The sequence below is a fragment of the Lagopus leucura genome, unplaced genomic scaffold (genome assembly GCF_019238085.1).
Source record: "Lagopus leucura isolate 7727_CA_CO unplaced genomic scaffold, USGS_WTPT01 Super-Scaffold_810, whole genome shotgun sequence".
In the NCBI taxonomy this organism is placed as follows: Eukaryota; Metazoa; Chordata; class Aves; order Galliformes; family Phasianidae; genus Lagopus; species Lagopus leucura.
In genome coordinates this window covers 12298013-12314961 of record NW_024962261.1, presented here as the reverse complement: position 1 = coordinate 12314961, position 16949 = coordinate 12298013, and the positions used below count along the sequence as shown (strand labels likewise).

The window sequence follows — 16949 nt, the reverse complement described above, 5'->3', positions numbered from 1 at the left end:
AATCCAGAATGTTACAGCAACAGCAGTCAACCATTAACTTGAGTTTCCCAGGAAAAGCCTTCAACTTCTCTACTCCATTTTTTAATAACATCTGCTACAATAATGGATGTGAGACAAACTGTGCATTTTTCAGATGTTAACAACTCGTGTTTGGTACATAAGGGAGGCTAGTGAATATGTGTCAGAAGAACTGAAGCTCTACCACTCTTCCAACAGCAATGCTTGGAATTCAGGAAATTTCTGTAGTCACAGGAAAGAGAACAGCACATAGTTGTGTTTATATACTGCTATTCCCAGGAACAGCAAAAATTTATTGCCATTTTGCAGAAAAGGCCAAATCACTATAACCTTTCAATCTCCAGTTTTTGGCTTTCTGGTTTTCAAGAACAAACCTAACCACAAAAAGACACATGATATGTTTATGGAGCAGCATGAACTTGCCAGTTGTGTATTAACGCATTTGATGTGTTGTCACAAGGTAAACACAGTTTAAATAAGCATCCCTGACACTACGGATAGTATATGTGGCATTCAAGCAAGCACCTTAAGTTATGTCTCTGAATCACTTTGAAAAAATCAACTGAAAACATAACAGCATATTACCATGAGTGACAACCTCAGCTCCCAATCTATGCTGTGTGAAGCATGCTGAAAACCACCCTCCATACCTCCGCAGCAATTTAACCCTGTCCTACCTTATCTTTGCCTGTGCCAGCCTGAAAAGAAGCATCCCCGAACACCATCATTCTCCTGCTGCTCATCTTCAGACCCCATTTATTTAACTTAAAAACATTCACTTGGAGCCTGTTCAAGCAACCATCACGAAGAACACAGATATCCGTGTGAAATGGAGCTTCTCCAAGCAGAATGTTGTTGCAGAATGCAGTGACATGGCACATCTCACCTTGCAGCCTGGACAGTGCACATCCCAGTCCCAGTATTAACCCATTCCCAGCTCTATACCCACAACAGAAGCCACTTGCTCTTCATTTTGCAATTCTAAGAAGGTTCTGCAGGCAGAGACACAGGAGCATGCAGCTTGCCATGGCAGGGGTGTCTATGTGACCCCTGACATAGTGACAAAGCCCAGCACATGCTGGCTTTTTCTGCACAGGGACTGATGTGGCCTGTCTAGCTCACTGCCATGTCCAGCCCCAGCACTGTGTGCTCACCGAGACTCATATCTCCATTCTCCTTGGAGAAACAGTACTCAAAATGGTTTAATGATGCAGTCTCGCCTACACATTTTGTTCTGTGCAAAATGATGAAATCCACATGCAGACGACAGTTATTTTTTATGGGAAAAAAATATGGTTTTAGAGTAACAACAGCTCATCCACCATAAAAGCATAAACAAAATCTGATTAACATGTATGAAAAGCACATTTTTCGAAGCAAGTAATTGAATTGTGTAAGAGATGTCCTTGACGTTATTTTTTCTTTTTAATTACTTTTGCAAGTATTGGTTTAACACTGTATTCTAAAGTGTTGCTACAGAACCAAAAACATTAGTTACTAAAACAGAGAAGGTATGTGTATGGGAAGATAAAACCCTGCACTTCAATGGTCAAAATTTTTACCAGCCAAGCAATAATAAGGAAGGAAGAGCTGGCAGGCTTTCCAGAGGAAAAATAAAGCCAACCCTTAATGCAGCAACAGATTTTAAATCTGCAATATGATAGTGAGCCACCTAACGCTGAGTCTTTTGAACACATAAACTCTGCTGACAGTATGATGAAAGGACCAATTACTAAATTTGAAAACTTACAGACATCTAGTAGAAAAGGAAATACAACCATACCTAAATATGGTCCACCAGGCTTAATAACCTTTGCACTTCGATTGCGTAATTCCTCTTCTGCTTGGGTCATGCGCTCTTTGGTCATCTGATAGGAATCATTTGTTGCACATACTGTAATTTTATTCTGTATAAATCCCAGGCTACTCAGTTGTGAGGCTCCAGAACTATAAAAACATTGAGAAAAAATGAGCCCAAGCACTATTTCAAGTCTAGAAGTATGGTTGTATAAAAACCTAAAAACCTGTTCTGTCAGGCAAAGAAAAATGTTTTTCAGTTCTCACCACTAGGTAATATATGCTTCAAATCATTCTGCAAACCAAACATCATTGTTTTATCAATGTTATCTGTCAATATATTTACAATATTCTCATATAATCACATTCAAGAGGCAAGCTCAGGATAGTATGAGTTGCTACACAAAAAACTACTATAAACTACTCAGATTACAATGCAAACTGAAGTAGACTGACATCCAAACTATAAGCACTATATGTCTGTAAGCAGGCATGCCCAACCCGCAGCCCACAGGCCGCAGGATGCCCAGCACAGCTGGCAGTGTGGCCCAGCCCCTGCCCTACGCCATCATGGAGGTGGCTCTTCACAGTGGAGCGGCCCCAGGCACGCACCCATTGCTCAGCAACAACCTAACTACTGGTGTGCTATTAACGCTGTGTCGACTGAAAACAAGCAAGGCACCGGGAGGGCAGTGCTGACTCAAGTGAAGGCAAATAACTGCTAAATACAGGGATCTGAACAGTGAAGAACACGCAGCTGTGCTTTCAGTTTTGATAAAGGAGTTTGAGAACAGGCTTCAAGTCTGCTGAAAAAGTCATCAATTTATGTTTGTGACTCCATTTTCAGTTGATACACATACATTACCTGCAAATTTTCAAGAGGAATATAGAGAGTTGCAATGAGACATTCAACTCAAAAATCTGATCGTGCCTCTTTGTCAGACTTTCACATTTCCCCTCTTACACCCCTTGCTTCACAATCATACTTTATTCAGCGTCATTGCTTTTTGGCAGTATGTATATTTGTGAACAATAACTTGCAAGGATGAAGCACACGAAGACTAAAATTTCATCAGAAATTCAACTCAACGTTTTGAGAGCTCACTGAGAACTGCAACCCCTGCCATCGAACTTGACTGATGCATCAGTTTCACAAAAACATAGTGAAACCCACTAGTTTTATAGGTTTTGTTCCTCTCTTTTTTTTTTTTTTTTTTTTTGAGGTTTTGATAAATACATTAAAATTCTTTGTTATTTATATATTAATAATATTGTATATTTTACAAGAGCTGTTCTGAAAATAATACCTCCTATTTTACAATTTCAGAGGCAGATGTTGGTGGTAGAGCAGCAGAGGTTGGACTTTCCTGCCAGCATCCCATTACATGTTGTGTGACAGATGGCAATAGAGGACCAGTCTGACAAAATGGCATCTGACATGGAAGTGCAGATGCAGTAAAGGTGTGTGACTGAAAAAATGGTACCCATTGACATTCATCAGCACTTGCTGAATGTTTATGGAAACCAAACAGTGAATGTGAGCACAGTGAGGCAGTGGGTGCTGTGTTTCAGAAGTGACAACAGTGACGGTGGGTCACCTCTGCTGGTGCAGATTTCTATGAGTGCAGCAGGCAGGCTCTTGTTTATCGCTGGTGAAAAATGCACAGCTAATGGTGGTTACTGTGTTGAAAAAGAGTGTTTAGTAGTTGAGAATTTGCTCTATCAAATAGTGTTATTGTGCTCTTTGTATCTGTTGAGTTTCCATGGAAATAAATAGGAGGCATTATTTTGGAGTAACATATAAATGTAGCCCAGTACAATTCCTTTTCACTCAGTGGTGGCAAGAAAAAGTTGGACACCCATGCCTTAGAGCCTTCTCAAGTCATGCTCAGCAATTAGTTAAACACACATTTGAAAGTCACCTGCTTCCTCTGCCTGTCAAAGGCAGAGGTCTTGCCCATCATTGCTTTAGTCCCTCTGAGGTTCAAGAGACGTAAGCCAGACTTTCCCTAAAGCTTGCATGCTATTTGCTATCCTGAACTCTCTCAGGATCCCCTGCTGACTCACTGTTTGATAGCAACCTGCAGCACTTGCGGTTTAACTATCTGCTTCTCTGGGGATATGTATTTAAATAAGGGACCCTTAGACCAAAGCCCCACGCAACAGGAAAGAATGCAAGACCAGATATGTGTCTCCTCAGCAAAGTGCAGGTGGGCATCAGGTTTCTGAAGAAGCACAGTCCTCTAGGATTTCTGCCTTGCATTCACAGCAGCTGCAGACATCAGCAGTGGCTCATGGTCAGAGGCGTCAACAGTTCCAAACTAAGTGAAAAGGGAGATTTTCCCCAGACCTGCGTCCTCATTTCTCCTGGATAAGTTTAAACACATTTTTACAGTGTAATACTCTCAGCCAGATGAGCACACATGTAGCCTAGATTTCCTATATAGCCTAATAGCAACTTAATTTAGTCTGGTTTAGTGACTATGGCTGTTAACAATTATTTTGTGCAGCACTCACCTCAGCAACACCTCCGAACAGAGAAAGGATGCTAGGCTGCACTAGACCAAAACATTCTGGACAACCCTAAAGATGATTTGAATAACCTAGTAAAGGTTCCATAAAAAAAGGCTGAGGAACATTTGGCACCTCGTTTCTTAATTTACCAAGTTGTTTCTGAAAGTCACAAAGGTAGACCAAGCCGAGTCACTGCACAGTATTTCAAGATACAGCTACAATTTTGTCCAACCAAAGCTCAGAGCTGTATTTTTGGTATTATTTCTTGCTCAGAAATCACAGCATTTACAAAAGAAAATAGTTCTTGCCATCTAGAGCACAAATTCTACCTACTGCACATTTCCTTGAACACTGCTGTCTTTATACACCATAGGAACTGAACAGTTCAAGAAGGACCATCACCAACACCAAAGCATCATGCACTGGTCAGCAGCATGTGGTATGCTACCACCATGAAGGACTGTAGTGGTCTGACATGAAGTCAAGAAGATAAGGAGTTCCGTGTGGCAGTCTTAGAGCATGGTACAGCTCCCAAACCAGCTCTAAAATATTCCAGAGCAAGAACAGATTGAACAGAGCACAGAACAGGCTTACGCCATGGGAGCTTCTGAGCACTGACCAAGGGCACTGCGCAATCTACTGCAGAATAGGCTGCAAAACTTAAGCCAGTTTTGAAGCCAGACCCACCTTCAGCAGGAAACCAAATACTCTCCAGAGGTTCCTTATGAATTATTTTTAAAAATGATTCTGCATTAAATACTTTGAACAGACCAAGACCTGACTACAAAGAAACAAAGTGAAAGCTCATCTGAATTAGATTTTGCAGAGCCACATTCAAACTATGTAAGCATATTATTCAGAATTATTTCTAACTAAAAGTTCTTAAATTTACTCTTACTTATAAAATGAATTCAGTTTAGTTTAACTGAATCTACTCCTTCCCAAGCAACAAAGAGCCCACAGAGAGGCTTAGTGAAACACTGGAGTCAGACTTGAGAACTCTAAAGAAGGAGCCTGATGCAGTATCTCTCAGAAAAAAGATTTTTATGAGTCCTCCACAATGGCTCTCCTTAAGGTCTCTTGCAGATTTTCTAATTGGGAGCTGGCAGCAGCCTCGGTACACTAGCAGCTGCAGTACATGTGCAGAGCTTTCAATCAGACAAAAGAAAGAAGAAGCAAGACCTCTCAACTCAACATGCACTCCTGTAGGCTTACTTTGTACCTCAGCAGATGTCTGACCCCTTTCAGACACAAATTAAACAAAAAAAGAAACACCAAAACACACCACTCCAAACTTGAAATCACTAAACTGTTCAGCTTTTAGTGGTTCCATCAGTTGCATGAGTTCACAGAAAGGCTGCATTGTAGTAGAAGAAAACTAACACAGAGAAGGAGGATGTTTAGAGATCTTCTGTCAGGCAGAGAGCTATTCAATCAGCTCATTTTCATACTGCTGGCAAAATTCTCTATCTAGACAAATCCCATGTTTCCAGAGTAAGGGCAGAAGCTTTTCTGTACCACAAACACGATTAGCACCTGAGACACGCTTGACTGGCTGTTTGCTATCAGCTTCCAAAGTGATTAAACAAAATCTGCCTGCAACTTCGTAATAAACAAGACAGACAATTGTTCACATCAATGCTACACTAAGTGCGTTATTGTCGGGGCTGAGGCAAACTTGACATAGAAAGATAGCATTTTCTTGGCCATTACTTAGACAATTAACACTTTTTACTTTGACTGAAATGAATCAGGACAAAGCGCTTCTGTACTGCGTTTGGGCTCTGAAGTGCAGCAGTCATGCAGTTACGGGTAAGGTCACTGATTAATGTGGTTCTTAAAGTCAGACAACTATCCATTATGGCTATCCTACTAGCATGCTGCCAGTTACATTTACATGTGGTTGGAGAATGGACCTGGTCTAGCTTGAATGATACGGAACTCCAAATGCTTTTAAAAATAGCATGAAGAGGTGAAAAATTACTCAAAGCTTCTTCTTTTTAAAGCAAAACCAAAATAACTCTGTGTAAAAGCTAGTATTTATAATGAACAAAAAATTATGCTACTGCTAGGAATTTTTTTTTTTTTTTTAACTGCAGCTCATCACTAAGAGCATGCATCTGTTGAAGATTTTTGCTACATGCTCAAAGCCACAGAATCTGCTTAGATTTGCCATGACAGAAAATGTTAAGTAAAACTTACCTTGAGGCAGTTTGCTGGATACAGTCAAAGCTTCCCTGAGGGTTATCTTTGCCAACATTTGACAAGTAGAAGTTAAATGTATGCGATTCATTTGGGTGATCAACTTTGGGAATTTTAATAAGCTAAAAGGAAAAGAAAATGTTTATGTAAGGACTTCCATCTAAATTCCTTTGCTTGTCATTAGCTACAATATAAAAGTCTTCTTAGAATTTACTTCTAAAACAGAAAATGTTTCAATTTCAAAAGTTTTAGCATGTTTTCAGTTACATCACCAAAAAGTCTGAATTGGCATAACTCTACCTCTGAAAACAGCACCAGCTATATGCAGCAATTGTATTTGTACTAGAAAAGCTACAGTCATTCAGCACCCAATTCAGCTGAGCATTCAAGTAGGAAATGGTCTCTTCTGATTTAGTGGAATTAACATGCATGTGCTTAACTTTATATGCAAGCGTCTGAGTGCAGTTAAACAGACTGAAGATCAACTAACATAACAGAGCAAAACAACATGCACAGACCAACTTTGTGATTTATGCAGTCCTAATAAGGCATGTATTGGAGTCAGATACAAGAAGAAACAGTAACACCCGAACTGCAAGCCTAAAGTTTCTTAAATTATCAAACATGAACAACTTCAACAGGTAACAAAAGCCTTTTTGCTTTGCTTAGCTCTGGATTCAGTTATTTGCACAAATGTGACATGTAAATAGTTTTTGGTACATTTAGTCAGAAACAACAAAACTTGATTTCCTTGGCTGAGCTAATTGTTTAGTAAAGAATGTGCCACATTCTGCTGGAGCTGAAAAATGTAAATATGGGAAATTGCTAAAATGTTTATTGGCAGACACAGATTTTTCAATGTGCTGTTTTTTTTTTAAAAAGCACAACTTCTATAAAATAGCCCTTAAGCACACACACGCACACACACGCACAAAAAGCTGCCATTCAAACACTTTACTCTGAAGGTAAAACTAGCTTGCATGAAGTCGAATAAGATGTTCTGAAATTTGCTTGTTCTGAATTTTTGGAAAAATACGGAATATTTTGTATATTGAATTGTATATAAAATATGGAATTTTATACACAAATTATAAACAAGAAAAGTTTTGAAAAACAATATTCAATAGTCTTAGAAATCTTTCTGTTATCATTTTGCTTATGAAATCGTCCAGTCTTCATAAAAGTCAAGATCATTCGCACAAAGTACAGATAATTGAGTCTTTCAGTTTTATATTTTAATCATCAGTACTGCCAGAGCTTAGCAACAGCTTGTTGCAGTGGCTGGACACGGAGAAAGACAAGGCATCTGAATGCTATATTCTTTTACTCAAGATCTAAAGTAGTATTCTCAAAAGAGCAATGTAGGCATTTGAAATAAGAGATAAAACAAGATACCAGATGCATAATGTCGGATTATATATGTAGCTTTACCTTGTGACTGTTAAGAAGATTACTACAGAGTAACCATCAACCTAAAAAGATCACAGGGACACAGATGACACTAAAATTCTACATTCTATAAAATTATCACTGACAGAATGTTTCAATTTACTGATTTTATGATACACAGCAGGTGTGTATGCAAGGATTCGACAGCACCATATGCAGTGGATTGCGGGTTCTATCCTTTGTAGAAGACATGATGTGTTTTTAGCCTGATGTAGTTTCTGGAAAAATGGTAAATATGTAATATAATTTGTCAAAGGCTGCCCATCTCAAATTGCAGCCAAACAGAAGCAGGTAATTGTTGCTGCATATGCTTGCGCTTCATTCTCAAAATGTTAGGACAAATCTTTATTTTCTATTCATCAGCTAAAAGAATCTAAATGCATGCAATGGCTGTAAGAGGTAATACCTACATCAGAACATCTGCACCTAAAAGTTTAGAAGAATACATTTTAAAAGATATTTGTTGCTGTTCCACTCCCTTCAGCAAAGTATCATTTATTCTAGATGTTGAGAAAGACATAGACAAAGTACGAAGAAAAAATAAGTTTGTCTCCCTGCAGATAGAAATATACAAAGGAAATCACCATTTCAGTTTGCTGAAATTGAAACCCCAAATCTTCTTAAGGCTTCCTCTCATTCCCTCCCACCCACTTTTGTAAGAAAGTCACTAATGATGGCTTTCTAATTTAATCAGAAAGGCTTTAAACTAGAGTTGCTGAGGGTGGGGGTCCTCAAATCACTGCACTTTGAGGCTGACAATGGTAATGGATGCCCTGGGCTTGGAGTAGGATCATAGGCCAGTAAGACAGCACATCCAGCAAGACAGCACATAAAGTTCAGGATAAGGGAACTCTAATTGGTAAATCAGCCTAAATGGGAGCCCAAATCAAGCACCTGTACAGCGAAGAGTGGAGCATGGGGAACAAGCAGGAGGAGTTGCAGGCACGTGCATGCCTACAGGGCTATGATGTCCATGACATCACTGAGATGTGGTGAGATGACTCTTATGACTGGAATGTAGGAATAGATGGGTATAAGCTATTTAGGAAACAGAGGCAGAGAAGAAGGTGAGAGGGTGTTGCCCTCTACATCAGTGACTAGCTGGAGTCCATGAAGCTCCACCTGGGGATAGACAAAGAGCTGACAGAGAGCTTATGAGTTAGGGTTAAAGGGAAGGCAGGGGAGACATCATACAGGCTGCCTGATTGGGAAGACCAAGTGGATGAGGATCTCTATAAACAGATAGGAGCAGCTTCATGTTCACAAAACATGGTTCTCATAGGGGATTTCAACAACCCTGATGTCTGTTAGAGGGACAACACAGCAGCGCACCAGAAATCAAAGAGGTTCCTGGAATGTGTTGATGATAACCTCCTCTTCCAAGTAGTACAGAAACCTACAAGAAAAGGTGCTATGATGGACTTTTTCCTCACCAACAAGAAAGAACTGGTGAGTAACATGAAGCTTGCAAGGGCTGCCTTAGCAATAGTGACCATGAAATAGTGGAGATCAAAATTCCCAGGGTGACAAAGAGGGTGCGCAGCAAGCTTGCAACTCTGGACTTCAAGAGAGCAGAACCTTGAACTCTTGAGGGAACTGCTTGGCACAGTGACATGGGAGAAAAGTTCTGGAGGGAATAGGGGCCCAAGAAAGCTGGTTGGTATTCAAGTACCATTTCCTCCAATCCCAGAAGCAGTGTATCACGAGAAAAAAGAAGACAAGCAAGAATGCTAGGAGACCTCTGTGGATCAACAAGGAGCTCCTGGACTTAGTTAAGCTCAAAAAGAAAGTCTATAGGGAGCAAAAGCAGGAACAGGTTACCTGGGAGGACTACAAAGAAGCTGTCTGAGCAGCCAGGGATCAGGTTAGGAAAGTAAAATCTAGACCGAATTGAATCTAGCCATGAACATAAAGGAGAACAAGAAGAAATGCTACAGGTTTGGTTTTTTTAAATCAGTGTTAAAAAGAAGGTCAGGGAGGATGTGGGTCCTCTCTGGAAGGAAATCAGAGACCTGGCCATGAGGGATATGGAGAAGGTTGAGATGCTCAATGACTTCCTGGCCTCAGCCTTCACTGGCAAGGGCTCTAGTCACACCACTCACGTTGCAGAAAGCAATGGTAAGAAGTTAGATCTGCCTGCTGTAAGTGAAGATCAGGTTTGAGATCATCTAACGAATATGAGGGTGCACAAGTCCATGGGACCCAATGAGATCCGTCCATGTATTTTGAGGGAACTGGTGAATAAAGTTGCCAAGACACTATCCATCTTATTTGAAAGGTCATGGCAGTCTGGTGAAGTCCCCACTGATTGGAAAAGAGAAAACATAACCTGCATTTTCAAGACGGGAAAAAAAGAAGATCCAGGAAACTACAGGCCAGCCAGTTTCACTTTTGTGCCTGGTAAGATCATGGAGCAGATCCTCTTGAAGGCTCTAGTAAGGCACATGGAAAGTAAAGATGAGGTGGCTGGTGATAACCAACATGGCTTCACCAAGGGCAAGTCATGCCTGACAAATTTGGTGGCCTTTCATGGTGAAGTTACAGAGTCAGTAGACAAAAGAAGAGCAACAGACATCATCCACTTGGACTTGTGCAAAGCATTTGACACTGTCTCACATGACATCCTGGTCACCAAAATGGAAAAAAAAAAAGTAGATTTAATGAATGAATCACTTGCTGGATAAGGAATTGGCTGGATGGCTGCACACAGAGAGTTGTGGTCAGTGTCTCAATGTCCAAGAGAAGACCAGTGATGAGTGGTATTTCTCAGGGATCGGTGTTGAGACTGGTGTTATTTAACTTCTTTGCAGGCAGTGTGGACAGTGTGATTGAGTGAACCCTCAGCAACTTTGCAGAGGACACTAACCTTTGTGGTGCAGTTGACAAGCTAGAGGGAAGGGATGCCATCCAGAGGGACTTGAAGAGGCTTCAGAACTGGGCTCATGCCAACCTCACGAAGTTCAACAAGGCCAAGTGCAAGGTCCTACATCTGGGCCAGGGCAATTGTAAGTGAAGATACAGGCTGGGTAGAGAATGGCTTGAGAGCAGCCATTCAGAAGAGAATGGATTGGGGGGTGATGAAAGATGTGATGACCTGGTAACGTGTGCTTGCAGACCAGCAGGCCAACTATATCCTGAGTTGTATTGAGAGAAGTATGACTAGCAGGTTGAGGGAGGTGATTCTACTCCTCTACTTTGCTCTTGTGAGACTCTACCTGGAGTATACCGTGCTCAGTTCTGGAGCACCCAACAAAAGAAGGACATGAAGTTGTTGGAGCAGGTCCAGTGGAGGGCCTCAGAGATGATCAGAGGGCTAGAGAACCTCCCCTCAGAGGTCTGGCTGAGAGATCTAGGGCTTTACAGCCAGCAGAAGAGGCTCCAAGAAGACCTTGTTGCAGCCTTCCAGTAGCTGAAAAGGGCCTACAGGAAAGTTGTGGAGGGACATTTTATAAAGGCAGGTAGCGACAGGACAAGGGGAAACAGTTTTAAACAGGAAAAGGGTAGATTTGGCTCAATATTAGGAAGAAGATTGGAGTGATGAGACAGTGAAACAGGTCACCCAGTAAGGTTGTCACTGTCCCCTCCCTGGAAGCATTGAAGGCCAGGCCGGATGGGGCTCTGAGCAACCAGTCTAAGAGGTATCCCTGCCTAGAGCAGGAGGGCTAGAACTAGATGATTTTTGGAAGGGACAGTTGGAAGGTCCCTTCCAACTCCAACCATACTATGATTCTGTGATGATGAGGGAATCAACTGCTGCCACTGATGTACCTCATAACCAAGTAAAATATCTAGAAATTTACTTTCCTCCTCTATTTTCATGATATATTTTTCAGAAACTTCGCAAGATCCAAAGAATCATTAATCAGGCACTCACTAACTTGGGTGAAGTGGAAGCAAGAATTTTTGAGGAATTTCTGTGCTTGAAGACTTCAAAAAAGGCAGAATAACCAATCTGAGAATTAAAAAATTTTTTTTTTTATCTTTAATTCCAAAATATTATTTAATTTGTAATAAAGCAGATGCAAGATTCTCATTTTTGTGATTTTTTTTTTCCTGTAAAGTTCTTGCCAGTTAGAAATCACTTTTAAAGAACTCAAAATAACAACAGTCACTGGGTGACAGCGGTTGCTAATTCAGCTTGACATGGTGTTTCTTGCAAAGGGTAGCTAAGCCAGTAAATTGAAGGACTCAGCAGATGCTGCAACAGCCTTTGAAAAGAATCCTTTCAGAGTATTCACACGTAAAGAGCTTTGTCCCTTAAACAAGGGAAAGCAATGAAAAAGTCTGTCGTGTCTTAGTTTAATAAACACTAGAAAGGTTCTGAGGGAAGAAGAACATTTTAATTTATATTAAATGCAATTAAATCAGATAAGATGATTTTCCATACTCTAGTTCAAAACTGGAAGCCGAAACACTTAGGAACCTGAATGAAGTATTGAATCTGTAGGTGATACAAAACAGGCAGGGAAAAAATACATGAACATGGAGCTGAAATTCAAAGTTGTCATAAAAAACTAGAAAGCAAGTTTGAAAACTGGAACATACCATCAATCAAAAGCAGCTGTGCAAGTAACTCATTTTAGAGTAAAAACATGGGAATCAGCTTATACAAATGCAGCTCTTCAGAAAACGCTCCACTGTTGGGCAGAACACGAACACAAGTCAGCAGTACTGTGCTTTTCCAGCACCTGGATACAAACCCAAATACTGCAATAGGAAGCAGCAGTCTGAACCACAGCAAGACGGCCTGAGCTGTGCTTGAGAGCTGTTTCTTTTGATCTGTTTTCCAGCTACATACAGGCTACTGCTGCTTTTGCAATTATTCTATTAACTTGCTGATAACCTCTAAATTTGTAAAAATTACCCCAAATGTTTGAAATCCAGTTTTACTGCTGTTGACACATTTGCTATTTCTTTCTGCATCTTGCAAGATTAAAGTAGTCTGACTCAACAAATTCTGGAAATAAGGCTCCTTTCTTAACAAATGGTCTTGCTTTTATACTATAAATTTATATCATACAGTTCTGAGAAATTCAACAGACAATTCAAGTATTTTTAGCTTAATCAGAATTCAGATATTACATTCAGCTTGAGAAAAGCAGAGTGGCAAAAAGTTTGTTTTGCCTATTTGAGTTCTATACTTTCTGAAGAAGCTCAAGGAATATTTATTAGTAAAGTACATATTGCAAATGCATAGATCTATAATAGAAAATAATTTTTCATTTGTATCAGGAAGCAGCACCACAAGCCAGTTGTCAGTGCTTTTGTTTCAGAAAAGCTGTTTTATATTCGTTTTCAGCTTTCCACACATAAAGGGCATCCCCATTGATCTAGTGGGCAGCAACACTGCCCATAGCAAGGCTCTGGAACTGAATGGGTTTTAAGGGCTCTTCCAACCCAAGCCATTCTGTGATTCTACGTAGATGACGTGCAGTACTTTGAAATTGGCTTTATTTCCCAACAATAAAGAAGAGCCTTTCTGAACTGCAAACATTCAGCTTGGTATAATTCGTTATTAATAGTTGCTGATGTGTTCTTCCCCTATAAAAACAGAAGTCCTTGCTGCCCACCTTCATTAGACCTACTTTATCCTTAGCAACAGACAACAGGATAGAGCAGCGAAGGAAAATGAGAAAGCCCGGAAGAGAAGTTGCACGTAGGCACACCTTAACTAAAAAAAGTGCTCAAGTTGTGTCTAGACACAGAAACAAGGTCACTTTGAAAACAGCTGGGTATGAACACCATTCAAAACAATTTTTCCCCCTACTTTAGGTACCATTCTAGTGAAACAAGCCCTGCATCTGCCCCCTCTGCACCTGTCCCACTTTAAAGCATGTTAACAAACTGGTATGAGTTCCTGTATCTGTAGCCCATATTTTTTCCAGAATACATACTAGCATAAGAAGACAGAGCATCATTTTTAGTTCTCACAGATGTCCACCTCACACAACCAAAACATTTATCCTTGGCTGGAATACATATAATATTCCTCATAGTAACTAACAACTATTCCTAGTATCCTTGTGCTGCTATCAGTATCACCCATCTCTTGCTTCTCCTGCATGGTGGTCAGTAGACAGCACTGGGAGACTGCAAACACTGAAGGAAAACAAAAAGCTAAAATGCAGCTTCTGTACAGAGGTGAATACTTAGTTTTTCCATCAGGTTCTGCACTCTAATGATCAGTTGTTGTTTCAAACCCTTCCTTCCCTCATACTTCCTCTCTGCTTTATTTCAGAGCTGTTTTCTTACATCATTTTATCATCTGTGTCATCACCCTCTTTCTTCATGGTTAAAGGAAATAAAGATTTTGTTTAAAGTACTTAGTGAATGCAATGATAAAAAGTCTTTGTGAAAGGTGGCATGTGAAAAAAAAAAAAAAAAAGGTCAGAAGCTACTACAGAAGAACTATTACCATTCTGGCAACGACATAATTGCTTTTTTAACTTAAAGGATTTGCACTACTTTAACAGAAGTGCACAGGAAGTCTTAGTATCAATGTCAAACACATCTCTCTAGGCTAAAACAGAGGTGCAGAAGTCTCTGTTTTCTAGATCCACACTGAAAAGACAGGAGTGGCTGAGCTGATCATTCTTAATTAAGGGCAGCTACAGGAAATTTGCTCCTTCTGTCTCCATTTACATAAAGAAAATGATTTCATCTATGCTTGCACACAATTCAGAGACACAAATTTAATTAACCCCAGAATCTTCTCTCCCTGGCAGATTATTCAGATGAGCTGTGCAGTGAATGACTGGATAAGGGATCTACTGCTTTCAAGTACCATAGCACAGACAAGTTGCAGGCGTCACTGCACCAGCCCTGAACACATCAGCTCTCTTGATTCTGTTGCCAAAAGCAAAAAAAACTCTTAAAAGAATAATTGTTACCAGTGGATGAATCTCCAGCATTGTTATTATCTTTCAGGACAGGAATATCAGGAAAGACTCTTAATACCACTTATGTCCATTTAACAACGTACAGTGAGCTCTTACAATGCAGCGAAGCCTGCCAAACAAGTGGTTGCCAGCAAGAAGCACAGCTCCACCACCACACATTCCTCCCACTTCCCTTGGGATAACCCTGGTCTTATGCCTGTACCAGTCTTGCAGACAGGCCTTCTTTTCCTATAGCATCACTACGTACAACACAAAACCTCTGGTGCATCAGCAGAAAACAGAAGTGCCCATAAATACAGCAGAGCATAGAACAGTAAGGATACTGAACCTATAGCATGGTACGAGCTATCAAGATACCAGCTTGGATATGCTGAAGGAAATATCAGTAACAACTGAGTTGGTACAAGGTTCTGAGGAAAACAAAGCAAAACAAAACTTCATACTTTCAGCACTAGTTGTAGATGACAAATGGGAGAACAGGCATTCTGAAGAGGTTTAGTTTTAAAATTTCTATACTTTCGAAGATTGAGACTTTAGGACAAAGTGGTAAAGCCTTCTGCTGTTTGGAAACAGACACACACCACAAAAAAAAAAAAAAAAAAAAAAAAAAAAAAAGAGGTAAAGTGAAAATAATCTTCCATATCCAAGTGACAAAACTCGCGATTCAAAACCAAATCTGATAATCTCAAAGCAATTGTCTGCATTACCTATCATCTCAACAGCATTATGTGGCACACAGTGGGCACCCTGTTTCAATCTCCTTTCTCCCAATCCACTGCTGCAAGACAAAGCTCACACTTGCAGAACCTTGTGCATTTCCACATTGCTCAAAAGTGCACTCAGAAAGGCATGTGTGTCCCAATCTGGTCTCACCTACCAGGTCAAAGTGCTTGACATCAGTGCTAAGAGTACCCAACTCTCTGCAGCCTCCTTTAAAACATTATCTTAAAATCTATGTACTCAAATTGGTTTGCAACTTTTTCCTATTCAATGGGTTTAGTAATAGAGAACATCAACTAGAACAACTCATATCCTTGACTTTAATCTCTTCCTCTTCATGACCCATTTCAGGATCCTTCATTACTCTCTCCTACTCTCACATATCATCCTCACTGTTTTTTTTCCTATAATAGCACTTTTCATAATTTTCTCTGAACAATCTTGTGCAGGCTTTCTCCTTTCAAAGAAACCACTGCAGATTTTTTGAGTTATAGTTTTACTTCATTTCAGTCTTTTGCATCATTCTTGACAATGCCATGCACTGTTATAGTGTCCTTAATTCAGGACAGACATATTATGCTTCCCAAGCCTGAGTCATTTCATATCATTTGCTTCTGAATACATCTACCCACTCTCTCCACTTGTTCTCCCACTGCCTGCAACATGTCACAGACATTGAAGGCATCCACAGCACACTATTTTTGTGTACCTCTGCTTAGCAGATACATGTAAGTCCCCCCTTTTTCTTCTCAGAATTACCCCAACCTGACTCCTCTAACCAGCTCTGTTCTCACAAGTCATTACTGCTGCAGGTGAGATCTGGAAGCCCATAGGCCTGGACTTAGACCTGCTCCCTGTCCTGCACAGGTCTCCACCAACACTCAACTTAGTCTGTGAGCCTCTCCCAGATCCACCACTTGGTCAGAAACTATTGAGTGACACGGCAAAGCCTGCAAGTCAGGTTCTTTGACAGACCTTTTGGGTTAATCCATTTCTTCAGCCGCTATCCCAGCTGCAGTTTACTTGCAGTTTTTCCAGATCAGAGCTTCATCTGTCAGGAGGCAAACACAGTCAGTGACGTACTGCTGCCAGGGAAGGGCTCAGCAGGGTGTTCTGTCAGACTGTATAGAACTTCCCATTGTACAGAACCCACAAGGGATGATTTTTACTATGGCATTATTTGGCTTTTGATTATGCAGCTTTTGCCCAGGTACCTTGCTCCAAGCTTAAAACTTTGATTATTAGATAGCATTAATGTAGGTGTCCAGCCAGCACCTCCTGGGAGACAAATGTTCCAGAAAGCTACTTTATCATAACAAAGCCTCAAAAACCTGCTCTTATGGAAAAGAA

At 40.4% G+C, this 16949-nt stretch overlaps 1 protein-coding gene across 3 annotated transcripts in view; it reads right to left on the bottom strand.

Moving 5' to 3' along the window:
* The window catches only part of ELL2 (elongation factor for RNA polymerase II 2), a 49926-nt gene that overhangs the window by 17742 nt on the left and 15235 nt on the right, over nucleotides 1–16949 (bottom strand). For 2 of the 3 annotated variants that reach the window (XM_042866275.1, XM_042866276.1), the window contains exons 3-4: nucleotides 6532–6653; nucleotides 1802–1965 (exon numbers count right to left, since the gene is read on the bottom strand). In XM_042866275.1, coding sequence (XP_042722209.1) covers nucleotides 1802–1965; nucleotides 6532–6653 — 286 coding nt within the window. Of the gene's footprint in view, nucleotides 1–1801; nucleotides 1966–6531; nucleotides 6654–16574; nucleotides 16651–16949 lie in introns of all 3 variants that reach the window. The other variant, XM_042866277.1, reaches the window with a different exon arrangement.